Source organism: Rosa chinensis, chromosome 6, assembly GCF_002994745.2.
Source record: "Rosa chinensis cultivar Old Blush chromosome 6, RchiOBHm-V2, whole genome shotgun sequence".
Classification (NCBI taxonomy): domain Eukaryota; kingdom Viridiplantae; phylum Streptophyta; class Magnoliopsida; order Rosales; family Rosaceae; genus Rosa; species Rosa chinensis.
The window spans coordinates 36,793,368-36,807,397 of record NC_037093.1 but is presented as its reverse complement, the minus strand read 5'-3'; the positions used below and the strand labels follow the sequence as shown (position 1 = coordinate 36,807,397).

The following is a 14,030-nucleotide window of genomic DNA, read 5'->3' as shown; positions in this document are numbered from 1 at the left end:
ACTGATGAGTCTTTAGTGATTGTATTGATTCTCTACATGAAACATTTCCCAATATCAGTAGCTATGTTTATGGATTATAAAACTGATACTAAATTTCGTAGGGACTTAAACTGAACGAACTATACGGGGGAGCGAGAGTTTTATGAGTTCCAGTGAAACCATAGTTTGTACTTCGTAAATAGAAAGATGGCATAGCCCCTATACATCATATTTAGCTATACTAAATGGAAATATTGTAATATTCCCATCATTTTTTGTAAAGTTTGATCTCCTTCCACCTTGATTCCATGTAATTACTGGAATTAAATGGTGCAGCATACACACCACATTTGAAGTACAGGTCCCCTGGTCCCTGATCTTTCACCACAAACTTCTTAACACCGTCAATGAAAACTATGACCTTCCCTTTGTCAACATTGTGGATTATGTTCACTCTGAACCACTTATCGTAGAGATCAGTATCAACTAAGTTGTATCTGTAGTATCTGAGATCTCCACCATCTCCTTCATACATCCTTAGTTGTAGAGTTGTGGCTCCTTCAGTTGCACCATGAATCTGCACTATTGTAACCCCAGAAGTACCACTGGGCACATATGCATAGCCTTCAAATTGCCAAATTCCAGAAGAGTAGTCATGTCCCTGCAAATGAAACCCGAGAGAGAAAACAGTTATACTGTGCTTCCAAGGTGGGATATCACGAGATGCTATGCAATGAAGCGAGAGACATATAGAAATTTGATGAGGTAGAGAGAAACCGTTATGCGAAGTTCCGTGCGTGGCCTAGTTGTACTGTCTGTTTTGAAGGGCTTGTCATTGTTGTATATCCAGAAACTTCGAACCCCATCTTTGTAGCTGTATCGATCATCAAGGGGTTCGTTATATGGTTTTTGCAGCTTGAAGTTGTCTTCTGTTAATGGCACAAGGGTGAACCCATCTGTAGGATCAGCACTACCGAAATGGTGGTTGTTGAAGAAGCTCAGTATCACCAAACATAGAAACTTATAGTAGAATGATTTCATTTTGACAGCCAATATGGGGGTTGAAGCTATATGAAATGGAATAATGGATAACAGCCTGGAACATGAACAGCCCTATTTATAGCAACAACATGATAGTGGCTTTCATATTTTGGTTCTTGTAATTCCAAAAGTTGGACTTCTATCCATGTCTTATATGAGTCGATGGACTTTTGGAGTACAATTACTGCCGAACTGAGCTATCGATTTTTAACTGAAGGAAAGGGAAATAAGACGAAAGAGAGACTACTCTTTTACCTTTTGGCTTGACTAGCTAGGTCCTCTTTTGAGCCATTGACCGGTGTTTTGTGCAGTCCATCGAAATATAAAGAGAATGTTGAGAACAATTTGAGATGAAATGAAAGTGATTGCTAGGTCTGGATTTGATGATCCGCCAAAGTAAGTAAGGTAACAGACATGATAAGTTGCCCGATCCTTCAGGATTAGTGAAAAGTAACACTGAAGTTTGATGGGGTGGGATGTCTCAGAAATAGACCTCTGGAAACGCTTTTGACAATTTTTCCGATTTTTATACAGGTTCTGTTTTCAGATATGGAATCAAAAGTCGAAACTGTGAGCAAAAAACTTCGTTGCATATGGCAATAACTTTGACTGCAAGAAAAGAGAAGGAAGAATGTGATGGACTCTATTTTAGATCGCATCCGCTACATTTTTTATTTTTTTTATTTTTTATGTTTTTTGTTTTTTTTGCATGTTTGATACTATGGCCAATGTGGTGGACTCGGCTTCAACTAGCAATCACTTTGCTTCACTCGGCTTAGTTTATCAGTATGAGATAATTGTATAAAAGTGCATATTTGAATGTTTTTTTAGCCATAAGGTCACTAATTTTTTTTTTCTCATAAGGCTACTAGATTAAAATATGTGTTCAATTTTGGATATAAAAACCAACATATTTACATAAATGCCACTAGAGTAAAAAGTCAACAATCATCCTCTCTCTCTCCTCTCCGGCGAGGTCTCCGATCAACCTCCAGCCAACTCCGGCCAACTTCCGGCGAACACCGGCAACCACAAAAGCTACTGTCACTAACACCAAAAACTACTCTGGTGAGATTTCCGGCAACTTCAGGTGAGGTCACAAAAGCTATTGTTACTAACAACAAGAAAAACTACTATGGTGAGATTTCTGGCAACCTCCGGCAAGGTTACAAAATCTACTGTCACCAGTAACAAAAGCTACTCTGATGAGATTTTCAGCGACCTTCTGTGAGGTCACAAAAGCTATTGTGACTAGTAACAAAAACTACTGTCACCACCACTAAAAGCTATTCCCACCAAACATTATTGTCACCAACAACAAAAGCTACTTTGATGAGATTTCCGACAAAGTCACAAAAGCTACTGTCACCAGCAATAAAAGTTACTGTTACCAGCAATAAAAGCTACTCTCTCCCACCAACACTAAGCTACTGTCGCCAGCAACAAAAGCTACTTTCACCAGAAACAAAAACTACTGTTCTCTCCCACCAACACTAAGCTACTGTCGCCAGCAACAAAAGCTACTGTCACCAGAAACAAAAGCTACCGTTACCAACACAAAAAAACTGCTTAACCATCACCAAAAGCTACTACTGAGCAAAACAAATCTATTCGCAGAGATTGAGAAAGCTATTACCATAGCCTAACAAAACTACTATCACCGACTGAGAAAGCTATTACCAACCAACACAGAAGCCACAATGAAAAATCAAAACAACTACAAATATACAATGTCAAAGCCTTGTACTGCTCAAATTTGAATGTATTGCACATATCATAATCCATCAACATAATTTGTATCCATGAGCATCATTCACTAGAGTAAGCCATAAAATCCATAAGAATTACCAAAAGCTACACTAGAGCATCATTCTCTCTGCATCATCTAACTCATCTTCCATGATTAGAATCATCATCCTCTTGAAAGCAAAGTGCACACAATTTGAAAGCCCAATCCAAACCATCACCTCATAGACGAAATTGATTGTCAGATCGGACCGCGACGATGACGAATCATCCCAAAACACTGGTGCAAAGCAATCTGGAAGCAAGCCGAGCAAATGAATTACCTCTGCCTCACTTAGCTCCTCGACGCCGTCAATGATAAAGGCGTAAGAAGTGACTCGGCAATAGGCTTTCTGCTCATGACGGTTGCAGACTTGAGACTTTTCATGGCGGATCTTGCTGATCAGATCATACCGCTGGCCACGCATTAATCCACCAAGGTTGTACAATTGCTCACCGACCAAGTAGGCATGAAGGCCATGACAACAATGCTGAGGCCGGGAGTCGCGTGGCGGAGCTGATTCGAAAGCATCAGATGCTTCATATCTCAATCGCTCGCCGCTGCAGCTGCCATTCTCCAATTCAGACGCCTTCCAGACATTGAGACTATGAAATATTGGAGTACGGCTTGAGGAGAGCGACTCGGCTTTGATTTTGGGCTCTTGGCCGCCGGGCTCGATGATCGGAAGCTTGAGGTTCTTCATCTTCTTGTGCGGCCGCCATTCATTTTCATCAGAGCGATGATCGGAGCTTTACAGCTGTTTTAGCTGCGATTAGCGTCGTCGAAGTTCTTCAGACTAGAACAGCGCCATCAGACCGAGGAGGTTGATTCAGTGTCTAGATTTTGGAATTGAACTCAGAGAGAGAGAGAGAGAGGTTGATCTGTAATTGGCTTCGTGGTACGGTTGGGTTTCTTAGGTAGGAGGGTAAAATCATCAGGGAGGGAAAAATTTGAGTTCTCAAGTGGCCTTATGACCAATTAAAGTGTCAAAATGACACTTATGAGTAATTTTCTATATCAGTTTTCAGTTCCAAAATGTCACGCTACCATTTGGTTATGACTTTTTAGGCATACAGTAAAACCAATCAAATGAGTTAATTGTTTCGGATAAGAGTTTTTCTATTGAAACCTCCAAATTTACTCACTTGACCTCTATGCTTTTTACACCTCCTATCAAATTTTTAACTACTAAATTTACTCATTAAACCTCACTAAAGTTCCTCAAATAACCTCACACATATAATTTACAAACAAACTAAGATCTTTATAATAAAAAAGTTAGTCATTTCAATGATTTACTTACTCTATAAATCTTAATTACATCTCCATTCCTTAATCAGACAACATAAATCTCTTATCCAATAAAAAAATCAAACACAAGGTATTGAGTTTTAAAGTTAATAAAATAAAATAACATGAACTATTATGTGATTTTTTTATTTACTTTTTCTTTTTAGCTGTGCAAAAAAAAAAAAAACAGATTAATCATTTTTACTTAATGTTTCTCTATTTTCTGTACCTCATGATTAATTATTTAAATATTTTTTATTTATTTTTATTTGCTAGCTCTATTTTTTTCTTCTTTTTGCAAATATAATGGATAGATTTAGATTTAGGTCATAATACAATTTATTTTGTTCTCCCTGACCAATATGCGTTCAATATGCATATCATACATTTTTATCTTAATCATAGTTTTATTTCTTATTAAATACATATGAATGCTTTAATGAGTATGTAGTGAAATTGGAAAATGAAAATAGATAGGGAAGATAATAAAGAATGCAATATAATATTATTGAATTGGAAAGTCTAGAGAAAATAAATATAACAATTTTTTTGTTATAATTATTGTCCTTAATAGTCATTTTATAGTAGATTATATATGTCATTTAATAATTCATAATAGAGTGAGGTCAAGTGAGCAGATTTGGAGGTCCCAATAGAAACTCTCTTCGGATAATAATATACATTACAGAGTATCTTCAAAAAAAATATACATTACAGAGCCACCTAAACCCTAAACCCTAGACCCCTTATGCTTCCTTCTAATTATATCCAAATCTTTAAATCTCTAACCCTAACCTGAGTGAACAGTCCCAACCTCCATTCGTTTCAAATTCCAAACCCTTCTCCAATTCCCTTTCACTCCTGATCGAAACCTTGAAGTCCGCTGCAACAGTCTGCTTATCGATCCTCATCTGGTCCCTCAAACAATTTGCCCTCATTTGCTTATCCCTCTGGGTCGAGCGGTTTTCGTCCTGTGATATCCTTTTGTTCAATGCTTGCTATTAACAACACCGAAATTGTAAGCTTTTAATTTTTTCCAATTTTTGTTAAGTTTCACCTACATGCACTTACAACTACGGAAGTAATTGAAGAAATAATTTAACCCTAGCAAAAGCCCCGGGGATTATGAACTTAATGAGAACGTAACTGGCAAAGCCACGCGCTGCCTTGACTTGAATGCTTATTCTGAGTTCAAGTCACAATGTGTACGGTTAGAAATAGTACGTAGTTCAGGTTTAGAGATTAGGGCTTGCCCCCCAAATGGCATGCATGCTATCTATCAATCGTCGTCTAAATGATTGGGGAAAGAGATATTTTGCATGGGCTTGTTCCATCGTTTACTTCTTCCGCAAACCTTTGCACAAAAACATTTGATATTGGGATCAATTCTAGTTAATTGAATTGAGTTTTTGAGGTTATATGGAGGTTGGAGTACTTTATGGCTGAACCAGTTTCTGTATATTGATTTGCAAGCTCAGTACAGCAGGTAATATGCTTCAAGAGGTGTGGTTTGTGTGCTACTTTTATGAATGAGCGAGGGCCATTTTTTTGGTGTGGATAACCTTATATGTTCGACTTTGTGAAAAATTTGGTCAGAGTTGATGCTTTGTAGGTGTGGTTTGTGTGCTACTTTTATGAATGAGCGAGGGCCATTTTTTGTGGTGTGGATAACCTTAAATGTTCGACTTTGTGAAAAATCTGGTCAGAGTTGATGCTTTGTAGTTGTTTTATTGAATGAGGAATTAGTACAGTGTGTAGTCTTAAACTGCTTTAGTTTAAGGGGTTGTTAAAGAAGTTTTGTACTTGCAGAGGTCTTCTTGGTTGTTTAGATGAAATGAAGAATGACAGTGTAACAACTTACTCTAAAATTATTTTCCTTTGTGGTGATGGAAGGATTAGGAAACAGTAACTTGTTTGACTAAGAGCAAGTTCACCCATGGGTCACCAGGTCACCTACTATTCACTGCTTTTTATGTGTATTTTCACTCTCTGGGTCACGAACACAGTGTATTTCGTGCCCTGGGTTGCCATGTGTCACTTTCTGGGTCGCCCTGGTGACCTGCAAGCTGACCTGGTGACCCAGGTCTTATTGGAAACTGTGCCTGTGACCCAAAGAGTGGAAATAAACACTAAAAAGCAGTGAATAGTAGGTGACCTGGTGACCCAACGGGTGAACTTGCTCTAAGACGGTGGGGGAAGGATGTGAACTGGACATGAGTACATATAATGTGATTCTTTTTAAACGTTCTCCTCGATATAGAAGGGTATACTTATGACTTGGTTGAAGTAATTGAGTAAAATATATCCACAAATATGCTGCTTAATTGTGGGAGGGGGCCTGTTAGAAATTGGTATCGTTCAACTATTACTTGTTACTAGCGTTGCTCTGTGCAATCTGTACCTCCATAGTTTATGTCTGAGAATAGACAAAGAGAAGCACCCTCTTTTTTGAATATTTTGACAGAATAAGGATAATCACTTTGCTATTCCTGTACACCATACCTTCTATACGAAGGTACGACACTCCAAAACATACCAGGCTCAACCCTTGGTTTCACTTTGGTATCAAGACGCAGGATATGGTCAATGGGTTTGGGAATACAAATTTGCCAAGAGGGGACATTGATAAATTGTATATACACAAGTTACTATTGTTTGGAAACTTGGACAACTACCAGAGTACCAGATGTACAGTGTAAGCTTCATCACCAATTGTTTGCACTTTTTGTGTGCGTTCTTGAAACGTTTCCTGTTTCTCCTTCTTGAGATTTTTATAAGGTTCATGAAAGAAAAAAGAAAGGGCATTTGGTTCAAGATTTTCCTGTAGCATATCATGGATGTACATTGGAAGTCTCATGCAATACAAACTGATGCTATGTTATCAAAAGAAACACGAACTATTGTTTACTTGCAGTGGTTCTTCTCGATTTTTAGATAATTCATTTACATACTTGGACCAAGTTGCTTGAATCAATTACACGATTGTAATCATCAAACATGGCTGCTATTCTAATAAAGAAAAGCCAAAAAATCTTTCACAGTTTGAGAAAGATTTTTTTGGCAATTTGGAACAGTGATTGTATTGATTCTTTACTTGAAACATTTCCCAATAGCAGTAGCTATGTTCATGGATTATAAATGTGATACTAAATTTCATAGACATGCATAATGAAGGAACTATAAGAGGGAGATAGAGTTTTATGAGTTCTAGTGAAACCATAGTTTTGTACATTCATAAATACAAAGATGGCATAGCCTCCATAACATCATATTTAGCTACTGAATAGAAATATAGTAATTTTCCCATCATTTTTTGTAAATTTTGATCTCCTTCCACCTTGATTCCATGTAGTTACTGGAATTAAACGGTGCTGCATACACACCACATTTGAAGTACAGGTCCCCTGGTCCCTGATCTTTCACCACAAACTTCTTAACACCGTCAATGAAAACTATGACCTTCCCTTTGTCAACATTGTGGATTATGTTTACTCTGAACCACTTATCATAGAGACCAGTATCAACTAAGTTGTATCTGTAGTATCTGAGATCTCCACCATCTCCTTCATACATCCTTAGTTGGAGAGTTGTCTCTCCCTCACTTGCACCATGAATCTGCACTATTGTAACCCCAGACGTACCACTGGGCACATATGCATAGCCTTCAAATTGCCAGATTCCAGACGAATAGTCATGTCCCTGCAAGAAAACCCGCGTACACAGATGGCTTGTTAAAATGTTATGGTGTTTCCATGGAGAGAAAGTTGATAGAGATTAGAGAGGTGACTTTAGCATTGCTTGTAGGATGAATTCTCTTCTAAGATAGATGGCATATTATGTTGTCCAATTATCCATTTAAAACATGCATATATATATATATATATATCAATATATATATATATATATATATATCAATATATATATATATATATATATATATATCAATTATGTTGATAGAGATTAGAGAGGTGACTTTAGCATTGCTTGTAGGATGAATTCTCTTCTAAGATAGATGGCATGTTATGTTGTCCAATTATCCACACAGAACATGCATATATATATATATATCAATATATATATATATATATATATATATATATTGATAATATTCAAAACAGTCGAGCGAGTGCGTGTGTGTGTGTGTGTGAGAAAGCGAGAGATATAGATACCGATATGCGCAGTTCTGAGCGTGGTCTGGTTGGGCTATCTGGGCTGTAGGGCTTGTCATTGTTGTAGATCCAGAAACTTCGAACTCCATCTTTGTAACTGTAACGATCATCAAGGGGTTCATTGTATGGCTTTTGCAGCTTGAAGTTGTCTTCTGTTAATGGCACAAGGGTGAAGCCATCAGTAGGATCAGCACCACAAAGATAGTGGCCTTCGAAGAAGCTCAGAATGAGCAAACACAACAACTTGTAGTAGAAGGAATTCATTTTCATGCAACTTGTAATGGCCAATATGGAATGTATGGGGATTTAGTCTGAGGGAAATGGATAACAACACAGAACATAATGAGCCCTATTTATAGCAGCAACATGATACTTGCTTTCAGGTTTTCGTTATTTTTCTTTTGCTGCTGCTATTTGGAATAAATTCCAATAGTTGGACTTCTATGCATGTCTTATATGAGAAATTTCAATAGAATTCTTAAATTTTACCCATCAAATATTTATAATTATAAACAGCTCGATCAGTACGTGGGTTAGTTTCCAGTAAACCTAAAGGATAGAGTGCATGTCAACTTATCTTGGGACTGTTACCCTGTCGGATCATTAAGTCCAGACCTAGCATTCATTTTCATATCATCTCTAGTTTCTTATCATTCTCCGTTTGTTTTTCGATGGACAGCACAAATAGTGGTCAATAACTTGAAAAGGAACTCCTGTCAAGCCAAAACAGCAGTCTCGCTTATCCATCTCTTACATTTTCGTCGGTCCAAGAGGATTTATGTTATTACCCGTCGGTTGATACAATTTTGTTTTGCTGTGGACCATCCTGTCATTCGATTGCGAGACTTCTCACACCAACAATCTAATACACGATTCGATCAGTATGTAATGAATAATGACCAGATCAGTTATTTCAAGTTGTGTAATTACAGCTTCCCTAATATCCAACTGCTTAAGAAAGGTAATCGTACTAAAAAACCCTAGCCGCAAGAGTTTCTCTCAAATTTCTTCTCACTCGTCCGGCGACGCGTCCTACGAACGTTGTTGCCGGACGGGTAGGCCTAGTGTCGCCGTTTATCGGCAAGTAGTGGCGTCGAGTCAGTAGGCTTTGGGCTTCAACCATCAGGAGTTCGCGGGGTTTTCTGCCAGCGGAGGATGGACATATGAATTAGAATGGGAACGACTCATCACGACTAGATGGAGAAGACGTATGGGGACGTCGTGGAGGGGGTGGCTGGATCGATCCTGGCTTGGATGGTCGGGTGGCTGGCTGGGGATGGGAAACCCCAGATCGAGGGTGATGTTTCGTTCCCGATCTAGTTTAGGGGGGATGGGTGGGGTTCAGATCGGGCTTGTTTGGGTGCTCTACTGCTTGGATCGGAACTTCTTGGTGGTTTGAAGTCAGATCGATCTCCGGACGGGTTCTGGAGGGGTGTTACAGGGGTGGTGCTAATGGGTGGAGTGGGGAGGCCGCGATCCTGGTAGATGTGACCGCAACGGCGGTGATGTGAAGACAAGTGAGGTGTCTCGATCTGCAACCAAGGTTTGGATGGCGAAGGAGCGAGGGAACTGTGGTCACGGCAGTCAATGGGAGTCGGGATGATGGAGCTGCAGTTAGGCTGGGTCTGTGGTATTGGGCCCAATCTGGGAAACAGTGTTTTGGTGTTTTTTTTTTATTCTGGTTTTGGTTTTGGTTTGTGGTTTTTAGCTGGTTTGTGTTAGGTCGGGTGCACTGTAGGTGGTGGTAGAGACAATCATCACTTTGGCCTTCCTGAGGGTCGTTCCTGCCTAGTTTAGAGTCAGCACAAAGTCTGCATGTGGCATAGATGAGCATTAATGGCTTTCTAGGAGGTCTTTCCTGTCAGGATTTGGGTTGGAAGTGATGGTGCTTTGGAGTAGTGATGGGATGACGGTGTTGGGTTTTCTTTAGTCCTAGGTCTAACTGTCCAGAAATCCCTTTGATCGAGTTCGAAGCAACGACGAGTGTTGGTTTAGTCGATCAATTGCTGGCCAGGTGGATTCTGGGTGGGAGTTGGTGTTCTTGGCTGAGTCTGCTCTAATACGTTTTGTTGTTTCTGCCACTTTGTTTGGTGCCAGTTTAGTATTTTTAGTTGAGTTTTTTAGTATGTTTGGAGTCGGGGCCTAGTTGGGCTTCAACAGTGCGTCAGTATAGATGTCCATTTTGACGTCTAAAGTGGGAAAAGTTTCGGTTGAAGGTTTTATCTCTCATTCTCATTGTAATCTTCGTTTTATTAATGAAGTTCTTATTTGATCAAAAAAAAAAAGTTGTGTAATTACATGTAAGGCTGTAGTACATGCCATGTACGAAAAAATTTCACAATTCATGTTACCAGTATAACAACTCATGTTGTAAAAAAAATAAAAAATAAAAAATAAAATATAAAAAATAAAAAATAAAAATAAAAAAATAAAAACTTTCGAGAAATTTTAAATACACACTCCAAACTACTTAATACACATCCCTATTATTTTATATTTCAAATCAGATTTTACAGATAGATTAAATGACCAAAATAGACATTTATGTATTAGAAGAAAAATAATAATGATCATATTTTCCTTATATTATTCTATAATTATAAACACAATGAACTTCTATAAATGACATCTTCATTTAAAACAAGAATAAAGTTAGAAACCATCTAATTTAAATTTTTCTTAAATAAATTGTAATTAAATGGGGTGAGCGACCATATAATTTTGAAATTCAAAATATCAATGGCATTAAGTGTTTTTAAAACATATCGCTTTACTCCCACGTTTTAGTTCATTTTTTTTCTTTCCTAAAAGTTATGATTAGTTAATTTATTATTTAATATAAAACATCACACGTATAAAAGTTTGTAATTATTAATTTGTTTGACCATCCAAATGACAACTTCGTAGTTTTGTCATTGCGGAGAAACTACTGATATAGTTTTGGTTGAATGTTTGACTCAAAATTTTATACTTTTTTAATAGGGTGTTTCCATGTTTGGTGAAGGAGAACTCAAATAATACAAAACCTATTTCTATGCATCTATTTGAAGGGAACAATAATGAATTCTTATGGATTTCCCACTAACTAACAAGCAATTACTATGGTCAATTATATATACTAATCAAATTAAATAGTAGCCTTAATGTAGTTAAATAATAGTGTATTTCATGGTTTTTTTTAGTTTAAGGATATTTTAGGTAATTTGGGAAAAATATTAGAATGAGAAATTTAATGGTAGGTGTATTGAGCAAGGAGTGTGTATTAAATAATTAGGGATTGGCCCTGGTGGCTTAATGAAATTTCATTGTTGACCAAAAAAAGTAATTAGGGATGTGTATTTAAAATTTCTCAAAACTTTCATTAATTAAGGTAAAAAAAAAGTTATTATTGGAGTGATAGGTTATCGATCATTTGAATTATTAAGTCCCCACAGGGACAATTGTATGGTGAAATTGGTAGGGTACGTTGGATGTGGTGGGGTGATCAGATGTAGTATTGTAGTAATATTAATGGAGATTGGGTGCATGGAATTTACGGTTAATAGTCTTCAACATAAGGGAACATGTACGTTGAACAATGGAAGAATCAGAGAGCCTCTTTCAGAGGAAGAGTATTAGACTAAGAAGGACGCCGCCACCAAACCAGGGCCAACTTCTGCAATCCCATCCGGTGGCATTCTGAAGTCGCCTCGTCGGCATTGAATGCTACAAGACAGGTGATGCTTTGGTCCATGCATGGTCCTCTGAGTTTTGAGATGGCTTGGCCTTAAGGGTTTTGACCGTGAAGGTCGATCGAAGTTTTCTTCAGATTGATGCAGGCTGCTTTCTGGGTGCATCGTTTCAGGAATGGAGGGCGGGGGCGGACTAGGCTCGGGTCCGAGCGAGGGCAGCGGTGGGGCGGTTTGGAAGCGGTGGATTCCCACCTATTTTGGTTGTGGATCTACCTATTTTTGCATATCATTTTTCTTTCATCCTTGGGCGGGCAACGGTGGTGGCTCTTGAAGCGAAACGGAGGCGAAGGCGGTGGCGGTTTGGGTGCGGCAGGGCTATGGCAGGTCAATACTGCTGCGGTGAGTCGTGGTGGCTAGCGCTAGTGGGTACGCAGATTGCAAATTGTGCATTTAGAGTGAATCTAGGCCCTACTTGTTGGGCCTAGGGCTTAGCTTTCTTTAAGTTCTGGGCCTTTATTTAATTTATTTTTTCTAATAAGTCCTTACTTTTTAGGACCCTATGCTCGTTAGTTCTTAGTGAGCGCTAATGAGTATTAGTTACTTTGCGTACTTGCCTATAAACTATATTTTTGTCATAGTTATAAGTTGGCTTTAGTTTAGATAAGTGAGCGATAAGTTCGAATATAGTTGGTTTATTCTATGTATCATTGTGGTTTTACCATGAAGCCTTGTTTTGTCTATTGTAAGGCAGCGGGTGGATATGTAATGACCCTCTTAGCATGAGTTTTATCAATGGACTTACCATTAATTCAAAAATGTTGAATATTAAAAAAGTAACAAAATAAACAAAAAAAGAAGTATTAATTTAAGTTAGGTTAAAATGCATTTTACCTCTCTAAATTTTATACTGAAAACTGTTTATGTCCTTAGAGTTCGTTTTTTTTTTTTTTTTTTTTTTTTTTTTTTTGAGAATACCCTAGAGTTCTAATTTGATCACATGTTACATTACACTCTTCAATTTGATCAATACCCATCAAAACGTCTCGTGAATTTTTCCATCAATTATTGATGTGGCGAGTCCACTTGTGCCAATTTTTGTCCTTGATGATGTGAATGATGTGTTTCTTGAGTGACACAGGGTCAAAAACTAGATTAAATGAGCTCGGCACGTCAATAATTTATGAAGAAATTGATGGAATATATAAAAAACGATGATTGATATCAAACTGGAGAGTACAAGGGCACATGTGATCAAATTAGAATTTTGGGGGCACAAACGATTTTCTATGTAAAGTTTGTTGAGAGAGTATTCAGTGCACCGACATGCAGTTGCATCAACAAAAATAGAGGGTTGGATAACATTAAGTATATTTTATATTATTAAAAAAAGATTGTCTATAAATATCAACGACTGACATCTAATGGATATCTTGATTTACTTGCACCGCTTGTAAAATTAATTTAGCTCTTAGAGAAAAAATTATGAGTTCCATGTTTCATAATTTCGTAAGGTTAAAAACATGTAAGATTATTAGTTTACACAATGAAGTAAATGGATTCAAGTATATATGAATCCAGCAGCATTCAGATTGCTCGAAACCGAATCTATTCATTTTGGAATATATGACTTGTTCTTTTATGATTCCGAGCAACTAATTAACACCCGATTGTGCAGACCCGTGATAGCTAGTCCAAGCATCACCAACAAGTTGCTATCATCTTTTCAAAAAAAAAAAAAAACAAGTTGCTATCATGATTACATCTCTGGGCATTAACAAATGTTGTATACAAGTACTTTAATGTGTCGAACTGTCGACTAATATTCGGTTTGTTATATACGTAGTTGCATATTTATCAAATTCGATGTAAGCTCCAATATATATATATGTGTGTGTGTGTAAGATCCTATTTAGAGCGAGACATCGCTTTGAAATTTCAGAGTGAGGTTAGGGTTTAGGGTCACTTTTTGGTCGCATATCTACATCTCAACCGTTCAGTTTCTAGGTACTAGTGTATAGACCATCTCTGCAAAATTTCAGCCAAATTGATGGTCGTTAAGGCATTGATAACTACCTTAAAGCTAGTACGGTTCAG

At 37.6% G+C, this 14,030-nt stretch overlaps 2 protein-coding genes across 2 annotated transcripts; both read right to left on the bottom strand.

The window, feature by feature from the left end:
- Positions 1 to 247: 247 nt before the first annotated feature.
- On the bottom strand, positions 248 to 1,040 carry LOC112170067 (citrate-binding protein). Its single transcript, XM_024307213.2, has 2 exons — positions 757 to 1,040; positions 248 to 640 (listed from the first exon to the last, which is right to left on the bottom strand). The coding sequence occupies exons 1-2, from the start codon at positions 1,018 to 1,020 to the stop codon at positions 248 to 250; spliced, it is 657 nt and encodes a 218-aa protein (XP_024162981.1). The 5' UTR covers positions 1,021 to 1,040.
- A 6,362-nt stretch (positions 1,041 to 7,402) lies between these two features.
- LOC112170065 (citrate-binding protein) lies at positions 7,403 to 8,529 on the bottom strand. Its single transcript, XM_024307210.2, has 2 exons — positions 8,266 to 8,529; positions 7,403 to 7,795 (listed from the first exon to the last, which is right to left on the bottom strand). The coding sequence occupies exons 1-2, from the start codon at positions 8,527 to 8,529 to the stop codon at positions 7,403 to 7,405; spliced, it is 657 nt and encodes a 218-aa protein (XP_024162978.2).
- Between the last annotated feature and the right edge of the window lie 5,501 nt (positions 8,530 to 14,030).